An 18,884-nucleotide genomic window follows, 5' to 3' on the forward strand; every position below is an offset into this window, starting at 1 on the left:
CCCAGGCTGGCCTTGAACTCACAGAGATCCGCCTGGCTCTGCCTCCCGAGTGCTGGGATTAAAGGCGTGCGCCACCACCGCCCGGCGAAAAAATAATCTCTTAAAATGATTAAGTTGTTTTTTGACTCCAGCATTCCGATTTAGTGTAGTGTCTTTGATGCATGCCTCTTCTGCCTCAATGTTCCCTCCTGCTCTTCTCAACAGTCTCAGGAGCCCGACAGAAAAGACCTTTTGTTTTTAAAGTTGACATGTTTGAATTTCTAATCTTCTCCCACTTTGACAGAAGTTATCAAACAGACATTTTTGGGAAGGGAGGGTGTGGAAGACAAACTGACAGTTACCTGCATAGTTTTAAATTTATTTCATAAGCCCAAGACCTTTCAGACAACACCTGTGGTATCCCTGGGACACACAAGTGTTTGAAGAGCTACTACAGAGCCTGAGATTCACATTAGGGGCCACTGCTGCCAAGTACCTATGGGAATTCTGAGCCCGCCATGAGACAGCTTTATTCTACACTCCTAATTGCAGGGGTCCTGGATTCTCCTTATTGTCATTTGTGTGGTAATTCTGGTGGTAAAATAAACATGGTCTTTCCTAGGTGAAAGCAGAGCCTCGGATTTCAACTGTGCAACAAAGCCATTCCCAGGCAAAGGAGGTTACAGACACTCTTGATCTACTTGCCTTTTCTCCTGGAAACACTGACTGGCAGAGCCTTATGATAAACCGACTAACTGAAATTGAAAAGTTACTAAGCTTAGAAAATGACAACCAGCCCAAAAAAAGAAAAGCAGAAGAGATGCTGGAAAAAATAAGTGACTAAATGTTGATCAATGCGTTCAGCAGTCAAACTGGTGTGCTTGGGTGAAAGACTGTTCATGTACGTTTCACAGCTAGCTTCTCCTAGTGTTATGAAGACCCCATCGTGTATCTGCAGAGCTTGCTGTTAGCATCCAGGCCCCTTAACTTTTATCTCCCTTATATATTTCCTTCAAAGTACTGTTTGTTAGTACCTTTCTTTACAGAAAAATATTATGATTAAGACAAACTGGCCATTTTTGAACATTACTTTATGGTGATATTTTATTTGTATTCAAATGTTATTTGTATGTTAATAAATAAAGTTGTCCGGGAGTCAGAGCTATTAGCAAGCCATAGGAAAGCAGGGCAGTGGTGGCGTACACTTGTAATCCCAGCACTTGGTAGGCAGAGCTAGGTAACTCTCTGTGTGTTCAGGGATACAGCCAGTATTGGATACACATGCCTTTAATGTCAATACCAATCAATAGAAAACCTGGATGTCTATACAGACAGGCCGTGATGAGGCGGTCATGTGGTTGGGTTTACAACCAATGAGAAGGCAGAACAGAAACACTATAAAAAGACAGACACACAGGAATTTAGCTCTGGTTCAGAGAAGTAGGACCACCACAGGAGGAAGGGTAAGGTTTTAGCTCTTAGCTCTGACCTCTTGGCTTTCTTCTTTGCATTGGTTCTGTGTTTCTTATTTAATAAGACGGTTGGTTACATCTACATTACTTTGTTTTCTAGAGTTTGTGATATTCCTTAAAACTGAGAAAATAAATGGCCAGACTAGTCAAATTTTAGTTGATAATGTTTTACTATGATGTACAACTTTTTTTCCTCAAAGAAAGAACAAAATTATCTGCATAAAAACTCAGGTGTCTGAAAGACTCAAAAGGCTATTTTTCACTTTGTTCAAGTTTTGTTTCCAGGCATTAAGAGTGTCGTACAGCTGTTGCCACTGCTGTTTTCCGAATGTCCGATGTGTGCTGTGACTAAAAATTAAGAACAAAGTATTAGTCAACCTTTTAACTGTTGAGTAGTCATTCAAAACACCACACAGTTGAATCTTTCTCAAATCAAAATTAAATATCAATTAAAGTTAAAGGAGAATTTAAGCATTAGGTGTTTATTTTTAGAAACTCTTTTACCATATTGATCTTCAACAACTATAAAAAGCAGATACCAAGTCATTAGTATTCTAGCCAGTGCTTAGCCATTAAATGAAATGTGCTGGAAAATAGGACTCTTTCATTAAATAAGCTAATCACATTCGGTCTGAACCTTAATAAAATTATGATAAACAGCCACTGTTTAACTACAGCCAACTGGTAAGGACACTACCTTGGTTCTCTAAACATTTAAGTGAAATAATCAGAACAAACTAAAAGTAAAACAGTTCTTACCTGACAACTACTTTTCTCTGGGTCTGGTCAATTTTGCAGTAGACCATTTTAGTTCTTACAGCTGAAAGAGATTTTTACATGTTAGTTATATAGATTTCTAATGAAAAACAGCTAAGGTGTGATCAACTGGCCAGAATAAAACTCTACATTTGTAGTAACATCATTTAAAAAAAAAAAAAAATCTGCTCTTTGAATCTAATACAGAAAACGTAACCAGGAGGAAGGCTATGTGGTATCTGATGAATGCTGGAACAAACTACTCAGTGTGAAAATGTTTTTACTGGGAACTCTAGTGCAAAAGGCAGGTATAGTGGCTCACACTTACAATCTCAGCCCTTGGGAGACTGAGATAGGAGAGTTGTCTTGAGTTTAAGGCCAGCCTGGGCCACAGTTCTGACCCTGTCAAAACAATTACTCATGGGGAGGATTAGCCTTCAACTAAGCTATTACTTCTTTAGATGACTACTAGAGACTTAGATTATTAGAAACCAAGGCAACAGTTGTATACATTTTATTAACTGTACAATCTTTCCAACTTGCAAAATTTAAAAAGCTTGGAAAAATATTCCTGGTTAACAGTTATGTCATTCTATTTGCATTAATCCTTCTGATCACATATAACTTCCATTCCTGTCGGCCTATAGGAAGGTATGGGCTAAAATGTCTGTTGTTTTTGTTTTGAAACAGTCTTGTTAGGTACCCCTGGCTGACTTGTGGTAGTCCTTCTGCCTCAGCCTCCCAAGTGTTAGGATTATAAGCATACACCAGAACAAGAAACATCCCTGCTTGTAAGCACCATACATAGCATACTGTGAGATTTTGGAAATCAGGACAAAAGCCTAAAGCCATAATTTATATATTCACTGACTTTTCATTGTACCACAAATAAATCTGATTACATGCTAAACAAATATACCTACTACCAAACAACCCAGCCTTGCTAGCATTAACGCTCATTTCAAGATACAAATCTTAGGATCCACATCATAGATATTCTAGAAAGCAATGAGAATGTTTTATTGCCTTACCGTCAATAACAAAGGCTTCCACATCATCAGCTCCAATCTGTAGTTCTTGCTGCATTGTATCAAAAGAAATCTCTTTATTTTCCACTGCCATTCCCATGAAAGTGAGGAGTCTCATTTTTGCCATATTTTGTTCATGTAACAGGCCTGAATAACAGAACAGTGAACACTGTTGAGTGTCCATACAAAGGTTTGCAATCACACTTAAGAGATAGTTGTCACTATATGTGAGCACTTACACAGAGCAAACCTGACAAGTTACATTTGGCATTAGAGTACTGATTTTTTTCTAAACTATATTATCTTATAGTAATGAATAATAGAATACAGGTGATTAGGTCTGGGCTACTAATACTATTTTTAGGCTCTAAAGGTTTTGGATATTTTTATAGTTTTTAGGAGATGAAAATATATATAGCACATTTCATAGTTAAATTACCTAAAGCTTATGTTCACCAAGAGCTCTTCATTTCAACAGGTTCTGTATCACTAGCACTAGAAAATAAGTAAACGATCCTGCTATTTAAATGAAGGGCTCTTAATAAACATAAGCTTTGTATATTTGATGGTATAGTGTTTGCCTGACAACTATAAGGCCCTGAGTTCGGTTCCCAGTACTGTGCGCACACATACAACTCAAACAATTTATATTTTCTTCCTTCTTCCTTTCTTTTTTTCCAGACAGGGTTTCTCAGTGTAGACCTGGCTATCCTGGAACTTGCTTTGTAGACCAGGCTGACCTTGAACTCAAAGATCCACCTGCCTCTGCCTCCTGAGTGTACCACACCTATCTTAAGTTATATTTTCATATGCCATTTCCCTTCTGGTCCCTCTGGATTTAGTATTTACAAATCAAGACTGTCATTTAACATTTACAATATTAAATTTAATACTCAGCATTAAATTGTACTGTTAGCAGATATGCATGTTTGATAAGGCCAAAGGATAAAATTATACAAATCATTTAGTATTTGTATTATAATCTCTAGTGATACACACTATTAGTTATTCAAATCACAAAAAACTGTTAGAAGTAGAAGTAAACAAGTTAGCGTTCCTTTTTCTTAAAAAAAAAAAAAAAAAAAAAGACAAAATCTAAGAACAAACCAGAAGAGATCAAGTAATTATAATTACAAAGGAAGTTGTAGGCAGTGAATTTAAGACCATTTATAAAACAGTGCAGAAGCACAAAATAATCTACAAATTCTAAAGCTCTTTGGATTTTTTTTTCTTCTTTTTTTTTGAGACAAGGTCTCTCTACATAGCCCTGACTGTCTTAGAACTCACTATGCAGAACAGTCTGGTCTCGAATTCAGAGATCTGCCTGCCTCTGCATCCAAAGTGCTAGGAGTAAAGGTGTGCGCCACCACACCTGGCTAGCTCTCTAAAGCTTTAACTGGGTCCTAAGCAGAATTATAGCAGAGTGTTATGTACTTGTTTTGACAGTACTGTATTATCCAAACAAGTTTTAAAAAGTAATAGAACTATGTCAAGTATATTGTTAGTTATTTAAGCATCCACAAATAAAATGACAGTTAAAACATTCATGTACTAATGAAAGATTAGGAAAGCCTGTTAATACAGGGCATGATCATCTGTTAATTAGCTGTAATTACGATACAGGCTTCCGATTTGGCACAGATTCAACAAAAAACATGATCATCATAACTCAAATGAATGAGGTACACAAGTAAGTATTACTGAGTTTAATGGTAATCTACAAGCATCAAAAAATTAATTAGTGCACATTAACCCTAATTAACAAATGCAAATCAGATGGTGATTAACTTTCTGAAGCAAAGAAGGTAGCAACTGGATAACACCAGATTACATGTGGACATGTTAGGGCAATTTGGTTGACACAAGATAATGATAGATTGGCCCAAGTTGTCAGTGTTAATTAAAAAAAAAAAATGTTTTGACAATCTAATGCCACCTGTGGAATGTACTACTTATAACTTGATTTTTCATTGTAATAAATACCTAAAAATACATATAAAACCTCCAACATTAAAATGTAGTAACATTTCTCCTAAAGTATCTGTAAAAAAGCTGATTTCTAGTTGAAGATATTAAAAATCCAAAGGCAAGTTAGGGAATTTGTTTTCTAGTTGGCACAATAAATTAGCAGTTAGAAATTTGTTCCTATCGAAGAATAAGTATTAAAAGATTCTCACATTCTCAATTCTATGTGTATAAACATAGTCCTCTGGGGATGAAAAAATACAGACATTCAAATTCTGAAGATCTGATTAAAAACTGCATGCACAGGTACCCGTGCTTATGGAACAGGTCAGTGAAGCTGTGTCTTCCACTATTCCTTCTTCACCTTCTTTCTTGGGAAAAGGCTCTCACTGAATCTGACCATTTAGCTAGACTGCCTTGTCTGCAAACCTTGAGATCTGCTTGTCCATGCATGACCAGCACTAGGGTAACAGACACAGACCACCTCGCCTAGCTTTGACGTGGGTGCTGGGGTCTGACCCTAGTTCTCATGCGTGCACACCACAAACCTTTACCGACTGAGACATCTCTCTAGCCTCTAAAAAGGACGCTCTTGTGCAGGGGCCCCTACTGTAAACGAAAAGAAATGTATCAAAGGAATGAAGATTATCCCTGGAATGAACTGCATGAAATCACTTATTTCTGTGTAAAAAACAAATTTATAGCCATTACTTTTAAACAAGGAACCAAACACAGCCTTTAGAACTCCTGTTCTGAAAAAGCAAGCTATTATACAGGTAAAGCTTGAGTTACAGATCTGAAGGCAGCAGTGCTTTGGTTCATGAACTGGGCTTCCTTCCTAGAGGAAGGCTCAGGGCTCTCCATCGTATTTCAATTTTAAAGTTATAAAAAAATCTAATTTTATGGAAACATTTATTCATTACTAATATGTCAAAACCTTAATGCAGTAATAAAAAAATGTGCATCATTGAGCAATTTCTGCATTGTCACTGACCCTTGTCTTAAAATGCTGCAATCTAGAAAACGCAGTTTTAATGCATGCAATAGCTTATGAACCAGTGCTCCTTTGAAACAGTCAATTACACATCGACGGGGGAGTGTCAAAGTGTTAATTACTACTCCTTTTGCCTTGGTGCGTAAATAAAGAGGTTGCTGACATTAACATTCCATCACACGGCTTCATGCCACAAAGCAAATTAACTGGGACAGAATGTGGTTTTCTGGGTCTAGTGCACCTGGTAAAGTATTCTACACAGACACTCACCCGTCTATTTAATCTTGGTGTATTTCAAATGCCTTATGTTTAAGTAAGTCAACCTTCCCCCAAACCAATGGCTGTACAGAATGTACAGGTAATGGAAGTTCAGGTTAATCAAACTACAAAATGAGTTTAGTCATGTATTCCAATAGTCCTCTTTAGTCTCTACATCTCAGACACATAACCAATAAGGCTAATCATTCAATTTTAATTATGAAACACAAATCAACCTCTACTGTATTTTAATTGCTGCCTACCAAGAAATAAAGTCCCTTTATTTCATTTGACTTAAGCATTTAAACAAAACCAAAATCTGTGAGTTTTACAACATTTAAAACCTGTTCAAAGGCTGGAAATGGCTTGGCTAGGAAAGACACTTGCCATCAAGTCTAACAACCCATTTGGTACCTGGGACCCACACAGTAGAATAATGGACTCCTCCAAGTTGTCTTCTGACATCATACATGTATGTATACCGCCCCCACCAGTAACTAAAATTTTAATAAAAGTACAAAACAAAACAAAAACACCAAATATAAAATCAGATTTCTTATGCTGTCTTCTAAATGAAATTCAGTGTGGTGATACATTGTGTACCCTAATACAATTTGCCTGAAGATCAGAAGACAGAACAAGCCACAAGATTAAACATAGAGGCCAGGCAGTGGTGGCACACACCTTTAATTCTAGCACCCGGGAGGCAGAGATCTGTCTGGATCTCTGTGAGTTCAAAGCCACCCTGGACTACATGAGATTGATCCAGTCTAGGAGAAACAGAGCCAGACAGTGGTGGCACACGCCTTTAATCCCAGCACTTGAGATCTCAAGCCTTTGCTTGGGAAACACACACACACCTTTAATCCCAACAATAGAGAGGTTGAAACAGGAAGTGACATGGCTGAATGGAGAAAGGTATATAAGGCATAAGGAGACAGGAACTGAAGGCTGAGGAGTCTTAGAGGTAAGACACGGCAGTGGCTTGTTCCTTTGTCTCTGATCTTCAGGCAAATTTTATTAGGGTACACAATATATCACCACAGTTCAGAGCTTTAACTACTATGCAAATATCACTACACACCCATCTTGGCAGTGCAGTCAACCATATATGGAATATTATTTATTAAAAGGGGGAGAAATCTGATACAATTCTGCAACTATATTATTTTTTACATATCACCATGCATTCTAACAGTATTTTTTTAAAAAATCAACCTTAATCATTAGCCTTTCATCATCAAACCTTACCAGCTTTTAAAGTAAGTACTTCTATGCCATGTGTAATTGCTCATGCTCATTCCTGTCTTTCCCTCAAAACAAACAGGGAAAACAAACAAAAAACCAACCCAATCAAAATCAAACACTTACCGAGTGAATCAATGAAGTCCTTATTATTCTGATAGAACTTGACATATGATGCCAATTTAGCACTCACAAAAATGGTTAATAACTATAGAGATAAGAGACAAAATAGTATCAAGACAGAAGCTAGATGTACATCCAGGGGATTTTAAGACACTGACTTCTAACAATAATTCTCCATGTTTAGTGTGTCTTTACCAGGTTACTGCCCAACCACCCATCTAGTTCATTTAAAAAACAAACAAATAAATAAATAAATAGGGAAGTACACTGAGTTCTAAGCTACCTAGCCCAAATGGAAAACAATACAAAAAAAAAAAAAATAGCTGTACTTCAAAACTACAAACATGGATTCTTCTCTTTTGTTTCTAAGAGAATGTCTTGCCATATATAGTTCATGCTGATCCTAAACTTGTGATCCTCAGCCAGGTGGTGGTGGCGCACGCTTTTAATCCCAAGCACTTGGGAGGCAGAGACAGGCGGATCTCAGTGAGTTCCAGGACAGCCTGGGCTACAGAGGGAGATCCAGGACAGCCAGGATTGTTACACAGAGAAACCCTTTCTCAAAGGGGGGGGAAAAAAAAAATCAACTCAAAAACTTGTGATTCTCTTGCTCCAGCCTGCTAAATGGCTGGGACCAAGACTGGCTATTCATGTTTTTTATCTTAATTTGGGGCAGTGATATTAAGTAATAAAAAGAAAAGTGTATTTGCGAAGTTCAAATTGTCTAGACCAAGGAAGAAGATAAAGAAACAGTGTTCAGTAGACAGAAAAATCTGGTCCTAATCCTAATCCTAGTCTGTTCCCAACAGAGGGCAGGATCTCTCCCGCATGAATTCCAAACAAAAAGGGACTGCTGCTTCAGCATGTAAGACTCCAGAGAGAACGCTCTTCACACCAACGGACAAACTACTTACATCATGGATAAGCTCGCCTTCCAAAAACTTGACCGGCTTTAGAGTAAGAAGATGGTCAAAAAGAAAGGCATTTGGGTCCTTCAGTGCCCGCACGATGCACCTTGATGAGAAAACAAAAAGTAAGCTGGGCCTTGAACTCCCAGTTTGTCTCTGATTACCTTGCAGATCATAAGATATACTTAATTCAGTAAACTAAGAGTTCCTATACGACGGCAGAAGATGGAAATCTGAGTCACAACAGGTCACTATCTTTCCCCTGAGGCGTGCTTTGTTAGCTGTACTGCAATGGCGAGAGCTCACAGGCGTCGCATCTCACTCGCCCTCAACAACCTAACAGACCGTTAGGTCTCACAGCCATGTTAGAGACCATGAAAGATACTCAGAAAACCAAGAAACTCATCTCGCAATTACAAACTAAGGTCTGGGGGAAAGTTTAAATACTGATAATCTAACTCCAAAGCAGGGACCTTTGCCATTATCCATCTGTGTGCCAGCTCCTGCTGTGTCCAAGTCCACGGGCAGTAATAACCCTCTATGGAAATTTCATAAAAATCTAATCCTAGCCTCACTGTTATGTTAAATCTAGGATTATGAAAATCCTTAGTTTCTCATTAGTGACTGGCTAAATTCTGAAAAATAACCAACTTTTCCCTGTCTACATACCTTATTAAGAGAAACTGACCTCAGAGTGAGTTATTAGCTACAAACAGCTTAAGCCTGTACAGTAAATACCAAGTGGCTATTTCACATGTATTATCAACCCTCGACGTGCTACTGGACTAGCTCTGGCCTGCTGCAGAGATGACGTCAACTGTTGAACTGAATTCTGTAGCTCACCTAGTTGTTGGCAAGTGCTCACCCAAGCAATGCTCAATGTTACCTGTGGGCGTCAACTCGAGCCTGGGATGCATTGTCTTCTGTATAACTCCCGAGCAATTCCACCATGACCTTTGATGCAGCATCACTAAAAAAAAGCAACATTTCAACGGTCTGAATCTTGTTAGTCAGTCATCCTCTACAAATACTTATGCATATATAAAACAGTGACCAAGATGGCTTTTCTCAAGGTATGACAGGTAAGCTGAGATCCCAAAAGAATCAACCTCCCTTCCCCTTCTAGTCTTTGCTGTGAGAAAGGCAGGGCAAGAAGACTTGCCAGGCAAAAATGAGGTGAGTATAAAGCTCAAGATAGGTTGTTAAGACAATGTGGCTGCTGCACCAACATCACACACACACATTTACATCACTGCTTAAAAGAGCCCTCCAGTTTAATTATCCTTAAAATGATGTGGATGGTCAATTCTTACTATATAAAAGTTCAAAATAATTGAACTCATTTATTTAACTCGGATGCTTATAAAATGCTTATCCCGGCTGGGGATGTAGCTCAGTGGTAGAGTGCTTGCAAAGTATGTGAAAGGCTCTGGATTCTAGCCCCAGTACTTCAAAAAAAAAAAAAAAAAAAAAAAAAAAAAAAAAAAAATCAAGCAAACAAACCTAGCATTTACCTTTGCCCTTTCTTACTTCCTTTAATTAGTGAATCTCAGACAGTTCAGAAATTATTGCTAAGCTGAGAAAATTAGGTTTTGCCCCCTTTTCTAGATTATTTTTCCCTTCCTATCTGCATTCAACCTGAGAAGCACAAAAGGAACTGTTTGCCTTAAGTTCAAAGATATATATAGACATAGTTATGTGTCACTTAACATCTTATACACAGTACTCTAATTATAAAAATCCAAAGGAAAGCATTAAGAAACCCTGTGTACTAATCAGAGTTAATTAGCTTATTCTCCATCCCAGGCACACCATGTCTTCCAGCTTTAGCAACCACAGTATAATTCAATCTAGTACATCTCAACTAAACAAGTCTTTCTTATTAAAATTCAAAAACCCCATTTAAAATGCACAGTGTGGCAGGACATATAAGAGCTTAGCTAACTAGGATCAGTCTTTAAAATGTAGGCATGCATGTGGTGCAGACATACATGCAGGCAAAACATCCCTACACATAAAAATAAAACACAGACAGACACAGACACAGACACACACACACACACACACACACACACACACACACACACACACGAGTGAAATTTTTTTTAAAAAGAAAAAGTATTCAGCAGTGGTTAAGTATATTCTAATAGCTAACACCAGGACATGTCCAGTAGCCCTGGGAGATGCTACTGACCTATCTAGATTTCTCTGAGAATAGCTCTGGAATTCAGTTATTTCCTATCCATACATAACAGACTAAAAGCCAAACAAGCAATGACGAAGAGGAATTATCAACTCCAGCAGCATCTGACATTCATAGGCAATCACCATACCCATCACCTAAAACCACTGTGTTGGAAAAATCAACTCAATTCCTAAAGGAAAACTTAAAAATGAAAAGTGTAACAGGGAAAGATAGTCACATTCAGCATTAGCCAGTGTTTTGCTTTAAATAATGAAGCCTTTAAAACCCCATCTGCGACGTCCTTACTGACCTGAGGTGAGGAGGAGGAGCACTGCTTATTCCACTCTAAGTACTACAGCCACACCAAGAGTATGTTCTACTCAGGGTCATCCAAGTGGTGAGCTCAAGGTCTGCACCCCAGAGGCCTGACACCACAGCCTCAACACTGAGATACACACCTATCTTCTTAAAGTCTGCATGGACTCCATCTGATATGGTCTTCCAAGGAAACTACTTCCTCTCAATGCTTTCCTGACAACTGTCACAAGCAGGCCAGCATGGAGTAAACTACTCTCTGCCAGGATGAGAGGCACACACCACCGCATCTGGCTTAAGTGTTTCTGGGTATGGAAGTCAGGGCTTTACTCATGCAAGCCCTTTGCTAATAATAATCTCTCTCTCCAGCCTCTGGCCCAGTTAGTCTTTGTAATTACCTTTTAACTTAGTAGCTACAATCTAAGAACTAGAATTCTGGTGACTGTGGAGAACAAAGAAAACTACTGGCTCAACTTGTCTTCAAGGAATGTCCCCACCTACTTAAACAGCTGGGGAGATGTCAGTGCAGTACGTCTGAATACCTTTTCTTACAATCCACGAGTGCCTCGTAAAGTAGTCTTAAGAGAGTGTGTTTCTTTTCCGTGGTGAGCTTCCAGTCGGAAATCCACTTTCTCACCTACAATGAGATTTACGAAAGGAGAGAACTTATTCCCACAGCTGAGCAGCAAATGTTCAGTTTTAAACACTTAGAAGGCACAGTGGGCAAGATGATCGGTTCCAAGCTCATCCACAACGACACAGCAAGTTTGAGGCCAGCCTAGGCTACACAAGCTCCTGTCTCAAAAAACTACACCCCACACTTCTCCAAAGAAACAGAGATATGGCTTAGGACATGCAGAGCTGCTCCTATCTTAGCTACAACCTAAGGAAGCGACATTTCCACAAACAACATGCACTCCACACGACACTCACTTGATCCAGCTCAGTTGGGATGTACTGGATGGCCCCGCACGATGCTGCCACCTTGATGAGGCTGCAGTACACTGTGTATCTTACAGGAGTGTTCTTATCCATCCCATGGAAAAGGTTGCTGAGCCTGGTTAACAACAATGTCGAAAGTATTGACTGAGGTTACCTGCTCTCACAACAAACCCGAGGCAGCACTAACATCACTTCATAGTACAAAGGAGGGATTGGGGCACAGAAAGTGAAGAGACTGCCCAAAACAATGTTAACAAACTGCTGACAGTTCAAATTCCAAAATTCCTGCTTTTGACAGTCACGATTTATGCCATACAAGCAGCCCTTTGAGTGCTTTGTTTCAAAAAAAAAAAAAAAAAAAACAAAGATTAATTTTTATTATTCCAAAGTGTGTGTGTGTGTGTGTGTGTGTATGCGCGTGTACACCCACACAGGTACCAGCAGAGGCCAGAAGTAGTGGATCCCTAGGAGCTGGAGTTACTGGAAGTTGAGCGGCCTGACATGAGAGATAGGAACCAAACTTGGGTCCTCTGTGGAGTCATCTCTCCAGTCTCCTCTTGCAGTCTTAAACTTACAATTGCAGTCTCAGAGACGGGCGTTCACCTTCCCGAAACTTGACCAACTTTTCACACAGACTTTCAATCAATGCTTCTTGCTTGTCTGGTTCCAGGATCAAGAGGAGGGATACTACACTGTTCATCACACTTTCAACATCTACACGGGCAACAAGAACACAATCAGCAGTGGTAACATGCAGCACGTCTGGTTCAGTATGTTATTCAAGTGTTCTAATACATAGTTTGGCTACTGTGAAAGTCTGAGGAGACACTTGCTTTCAGGGGAGCAGTAAGTATATACAGCATCCATGAGTTCACACCGCACCAGCACCATTGCAAAGCCAACATTCAAACAGCAGGTGATGATTTACATGTTCATTTATTTTCTTGTATGATTTTTATTGGCATAATATCCAATCATCTTGAAATTACTGGATTTTTAGGCCAGTGTGTCTCAACTGAAGAAAACTTTGTACCTCATGTAGAGCATTACTTAGAAAGGAAAGGCTGTTAAATTTCTAGCTGGTGAATTTTCAAGTATTACAGATATTAATTGCACACAAAGTTTAATCCCTAAAACTTAACAAGGATTTCTGAACTCACAGTACAGAAATTCTAGTTCTATCTAAATAAATGGGGAGCAGCCTCACAATTACATATTACTTGAAATAATGCCCTCTTTGATGTCTATCCAAGCCTCTTTAGTTCATTTCAAAACCATCAACATCTAGTATGTGTAGAAACACAGATATACATATTTAAGACGTTTCCCCTAAATGGCTTACTTTACAGGTCTAACAGAAAAAACTGAAATTATATGAAAAGATTACATTAAAAACTGCTTGAAAATCTTTAATTTAAAAAATATTTTCCTATATTTTGATTGTATTCTTTCCCTTCCACACTGCTTAAAAATCTTAAGTCTCAGATAAAAGCATACAACTGACAAGAAAAATTTTAAGTAGAGAAGTTCTCTTATGACCAGTAAGAAATATTTTGTAGAAAGAATTAAAACAAACAAACCTTTATCATCTTCCTTTAGACACACATCACAGGCTTCGATAATCTGAGCTAAATCTACATGAAGTCCACCTTCCGAGTTCTCTTCTGAGATCTCAGCTCCTTTTGATTTCAAATAAGCACGAAGTTCGGCTGCCTGTGAATCAAACAGGGTTGCTAAATTTCTATGTCCATTTGTAAAACTGACTCATGACAAAACACAAAATACCAAACCCATGTGCCCCACTTCCAAAGTAGCATGCAAGTGCTAATAGCCTTCAGGTTGTGTTGATTCTCTCTCCCTCAGAGCCCAGGCAGACACTTGACCAAGATCATCTCCAGTTTCCTGTCCCCTGCATCCTGCTAGACTTCCAGCCAGAAGCAAATGCTTCTCATATAGCCTAAGGGTTGCCACTGGAGGGATGGGGACTGGAGAGAAGTCAATCTGATTAGGGACCTATCAAAACAACTAATTACTGAAGTAAGTCATTTGGGCCTTTCCTGCTTTACTCCCTAATTATGATCTTTAGTAATTTTTTCTTTGATGGTTTGGTATTCACGTAGTCAAACATGAATGCAGATGATTTTTCAATCTAATAAAATAAAAAACCGAAGCAGCAGAGGAAAGAACTTCACTAGAAAATGCACAGGTGGCAGGGAACAGTGGTGCACAATTGTGGTCTCAGCACTTGAGACACAGGCAGGGGGATCTCTGTGTTCCAGGCCAGCCAAGGCTACTTAGTGAAACCCTTCTCACAAAACAAAACAAAATAGAAAATGCACAGGTATCAAACTGCCTGGACAAAGCAAAAGAACCAATATTTTATTCCCACAAATGTTTTTAGCTACCTCAGAAACCTAATAAACATAGATCTGAGAGCACTATTTTTCCAAATAACATAGTAACCTCATATAAGAAGTTGGTATGGGCCGGTGGACCGCACCTTTAATCCCAGCACTTGGGAGGCAGAGGCAGGCGGATCTCTGTGAGTTTGAAGCCAGCCTGGTCTACAGAGAGCTGTGGCACAGAGAAACCCTGCCTCAAAATTCTTCCTTATGATACAAATTTATAATCCAATCAAGATTTCTAAAAAGCTCTGTTCACTTCCTGCTTTACAAACCTTTTTCTAAGAATTAGTCAAGCTTAACGTTTTTGTATCATTCTTGCTGACCACAAGTGGTTATGCGACAGAAATTAAGGAAAACGAAGACAATTAATTCCAGTCAAATGGAATTTTATCAAATATAATGGTGAAGCAGTCAAATTCTGTGCCTGAAAGGAATCACTAGTATGAAATTCATGCATTACCCAACAGTAACATAAGAAATGGCACTGTACATATGACAACAATATTCACGGACCCTGGGGGAAGTACCTTTTCGGTAAACATTAGCCAATTATTGGTTAACACGCTTCCATTGCTATCAATTACTTTCTTCTGCATCTTTCTATGTGTACATAACTCGCTTTCCATTTTTAACACATGGAACCTCAGGTTTCTGTCGGGGGGGATCGCGAACACGAACACACACACACACACACACACACACACACGTCTTCGGAGATGAGTTTAGGCTACACAAAATTAAAAGACTGTCATCCCAACGATTAGACTTCTGTTGTGAGTTAAACGAGCAGCGTCTGTCCTGTACACTGAAGTAAACCTCATCTGGTAAACTTCCCAGTGTCAGGGCGGCAGATGTGGGGACGGCTGACAGCTGGAACTGTGGGACCAGAAACCACGGTCGACGCAGAAAGCAGAGGCCGCCTAGGATAAGCATTGGATGATAGCTCAGAGCGGCTTTTCCCGGGCTGCTGACGCCGCCCCTGCCCACTCCAGGCGCCGTCCCCTGAAAGTTCGAGCCCGTCATCCGAGACCTGGACTGGGTCCCGCCGCCCCCCAGGCCGGCGTCCCGCCCGTCGGCCGCGCGCGCCGAGAGCCGGGCTGGGCGAGCGCGCCCCCCGCCTCACGGCCTCGGTCCCGGAGGTCCCCGCCCCGCCGCCGCCGCCCCGCGGGCCCCGCAGCGTGCACCTGGTCCTCCTCGCTGATGTCGATGAAGGCCGGGACGCTCATGGTGAAGGCCCGGCCGCGGGAGACTCTCCGCTCGAGAACCACGCCGACCGGAAAAGGGAGCGGCGCCGCGCGGCGTTACGCACAACCGCTTCCGGGTCAGCCAGCGAGGGCCGGCCTCGTGGGCGGGGCCCACAGCGCTACTTCCTCCCCGTGGACGTCTGGTCCTGCGCTCCACCTCACCCCAGCGCGGGCTCGCCCTAAAGCCCGCCCCCCGGAAACTTAGGTGGGCTGGGCTAAGGTGTCCGCTGAGGGTCAAGCTCTGCCCCAGGCAGCCCCCGAGCCCGCCTTGGCTACACCATCCGGAGCCTAGTGAGCCTGCTGATTCCACAGTCTTCCAGATGGCCCCTGCCCTTAAAGCCTTGGGACTTTGGGTTTTTTTCTGTGTTATGCTTCAACCCAGTTTGCTGGTCCAGTTGCTAAGCAATGTTCCTTGCTACTTCAGGGTGACTAGTTTTCAAAGAATGCTCCCACTTAACTAATAAAGACTTAGCCGAATACGCAATATCACAGTATCTGTTACGGAGTATCTGTTAGGGATTGATTCCAGGATCTCCCCTCCAAAGGTGCCAAAATCTCTGGGTGCTCAAGACCCTTCTGTAAAAAGGACTTAGTGTGTGTACTACCTCTGCACATCTTTCTGTATACTTTAAGTCATCTCTAGGGTACTTAAAATACCCAATACAATGCAAATTCTCTGTACTGTGTTTTTTTAGGGAATGACAAGAAAGTCTACGAGTCTAGGACAGATATTTTCCTAGAATATTTTAGTCTGCAGTTGATTGAATCTGGATGCAGAACTTGGAGCTATGGAGGACCAATTATATAAAGAACGTTGAAAACGCAACAATAAGGGGGAAATGCAATTAAAAAGTGGGCTGAAAAAGTGAAAACAGACCTCATCAGAGAATAGGCACATGGTATCCTCAGTTGAGAAAATGCCCCATCAAATGGCCTGTCAGGCATTTTCTAAATTAATGATTGATGTGTGAGTGGGAGGGCCCAGCCGCTGTGGGTGGTGCCACCCTGGGTAGATGGCCCCTAGTTGTACTAAAAAGCAAGCTGAGCTAGCCATGAGGAACAAGTCAGTCAGCAAACCTCTGCTTTAGTCCCTGCCTCGGGTTCCTGCCTCAGGTTCTTGCCTCAGGACCTAAGAATTGTAAGATGAAAACACCCTTCTCCCAAGTTGTTTTTGGCCAACGTTTTATCAGCAGTGGAAAGCAAACTAAGAGAATTTCCCTGGGGTACTGGGCTTCAAAGTAAAGTGAGCAGGAGATACACTCTCAGGAAGAAAAGGAAGGGAGGCTGGTTGAAAAGAGGGAGGGGAGGGGAGGGGAGGGGAGGGGAAGGGTGGAAGAGGGAGGAATAGGGAGACAGAAGCCCGAACATACTAGAATATTCTTTTCAGAATTGTAGATGGGAGAAGATACCCAATAGTCCTGTGAAAATATTGATACACTAGTTAATAATAGTTAAGGCCAAAGTCAGGGCACTGAAGCTGGAGCACAGTCCTTGCTCATCATCACAGTAACCTTTGCTTTGTATTTTGAAAGGTGACATTTTTTCTGAGATTTATACTTTTCTTTCTTTCCTTTTTTTGTATTTGTTCTTTCGTTTGTTTGTTTTCATTTTTGTTTTGTTTTGTTTGTTTTCAAGACAGGGTTTCTCTGTGTAATAGCTCTGGCTGTCCTGGAACTCACTTTGTAGACCATGCTGGCCTCGAACTCAGATCTGCCTCCTGTGTGCTGGGATTAAAGGTGTGTGCCACCATGCCCATTGAGATGAATACTTTTCAACCCTACTTTCAGTTTCTTTCCTATTCAAGATGAAAATTGTTGATCCAATTGTTTTCAACATTAGTGTTGCCAGCTTTCTCTTCAATATTTCATTTGAACTCATCAATAAATCTTTCTTTAAAAATACAGAGATTTTGTTGAATATTTTAATATTAACACTCCCCCTTTTTACCACTCCCTCTGCCTTTTTTAAAAACCACTTTCCCTTATTCTGTGACTTTTCAAAGTAAAAGAATGTGACTTTGAGAAGTTAAGGAATGTGTCTTCAGGGGACTCTCGAGAGGGAGGCAGTGAAAGGACAGGGACAAATTACTTGAGGCTTTAGATATTTATTCATTAAAAAAGTGTCGCTCTCTGACATCCTTATGTACCAGGCACTGTTGCAGGTGTTTTGAGCTACCAGAGGGAACGAAATTAAGGCATACAACTTATTTATTGTTTATGCTGCTGTGATGGAATCAAACCCATGGCTTTGTGTGTTATAGGCAAGCTCTCTATCACTAAGCAATAAACTGAGTCCTTATCTTATTAGGGTTACTATTGCTATGACAAAATACCATGACCAAAAGTAAGTTGGGGAGGAAAGGGTTTATTTGGCTTATACTTCCACATCATTGTCCATCATTGAAGGAAGAAATCAGAGCAGGAACTCAAACGGGGCAGGAACCTGGAGTCAGGAGCTGATGCAGAGGGCATGGAGGGGAGCTGCTTACTGGCTTGCTCCCCATGACTTGCTCAGCCTGCTTTCCCCCGCCCCCCTTTTTTTGTTGTTGTTGTTTTGTTTTGTTTTTGAGACAGGGTTTCTCTGTGTAGCTTTGGTGCCTGACCTAGACCTCTGTAGACCAGGCTGGCCTCGAACTCACAGAAATCTGCCTGGCTCTGCCTCCTGAGTGCTGGGATTAAAGGCGTGCACCACCACCGCCAGGCCTTAGCCTGCTTTTTTTTTTTTTTTTTTTTATAAAACTCAGGACTAGGGCTGGAGAGATGGCTCGGAGGTTAAGAGCACTGACTGTTCTTCCAGAGGTCCTGAGTTCAATTCCCAGCAACCACATGGTGGCTCACATACATACATAAATAAATAAATCTTAAAACAAAAAAAAAAAACAAAAAAAACAAAAAAACTCAGGACTACCAATCCAGGAGTGGCACCACCCACAGTGGGCTGGACCCTTCCCACATCAATCAGTAATTAAGAATATGCCTTACAGGCTTGCCTACAACCTGATCTTATGGAGGCATTTTCTTAATCAAGATTCCCTTCTTTCAGATAATTTTAACTTGTGTCAAGTT

The 18,884-nt window shown here is 40.6% G+C and overlaps 2 protein-coding genes across 3 annotated transcripts in view; one reads left to right on the forward strand and one right to left on the reverse strand.

Moving 5' to 3' along the window:
• Positions 1–1,701, forward strand: part of Ccdc73 (coiled-coil domain containing 73) — a 124,673-nt gene extending 122,972 nt beyond the window's left edge. For both annotated transcript variants that reach the window (XM_042275845.2, XM_076570218.1), the window contains one exon: positions 602–1,701. In XM_042275845.2, coding sequence (XP_042131779.2) covers positions 602–823 — 222 coding nt within the window. In that variant the 3' untranslated portion in view covers positions 824–1,701. The remainder of the gene's footprint in view (positions 1–601) is intronic.
• Positions 1,603–15,906, reverse strand: Eif3m (eukaryotic translation initiation factor 3 subunit M). The gene is made up of 11 exons (XM_006975873.4): positions 15,760–15,906; positions 13,751–13,883; positions 12,746–12,884; positions 12,162–12,285; positions 11,771–11,865; positions 9,615–9,698; positions 8,735–8,834; positions 7,824–7,905; positions 3,239–3,382; positions 2,211–2,271; positions 1,603–1,799 (listed from the first exon to the last, which is right to left on the reverse strand). Exons 1-11 carry the CDS (start codon positions 15,799–15,801, stop codon positions 1,679–1,681), a joined length of 1,125 nt encoding a protein of 374 aa, XP_006975935.1. The 5' UTR covers positions 15,802–15,906; the 3' UTR covers positions 1,603–1,678.
• Positions 15,907–18,884: the final 2,978 nt, after the last annotated feature.

This window comes from Peromyscus maniculatus, chromosome 4, assembly GCF_049852395.1.
Source record: "Peromyscus maniculatus bairdii isolate BWxNUB_F1_BW_parent chromosome 4, HU_Pman_BW_mat_3.1, whole genome shotgun sequence".
Classification (NCBI taxonomy): domain Eukaryota; kingdom Metazoa; phylum Chordata; class Mammalia; order Rodentia; family Cricetidae; genus Peromyscus; species Peromyscus maniculatus.

Coding starts and splice junctions, on each gene's coding strand:
- Eif3m (XM_006975873.4), bottom strand. CDS start 15,801: ATGAGCGTCCCGGCCTTCATCGACATCAGCGAGGAGGACCAG. Junction 13,884..15,759: donor ACATCAGCGAGGAGGACCAG/GTGCACGCTGCG, acceptor TTTGATTCACAG/GCAGCCGAACTTCGTGCTTA. Junction 3,383..7,823: donor GGACTTCATTGATTCACTCG/GTAAGTGTTTGA, acceptor TCTGTTATTCAG/GCCTGTTACATGAACAAAAT.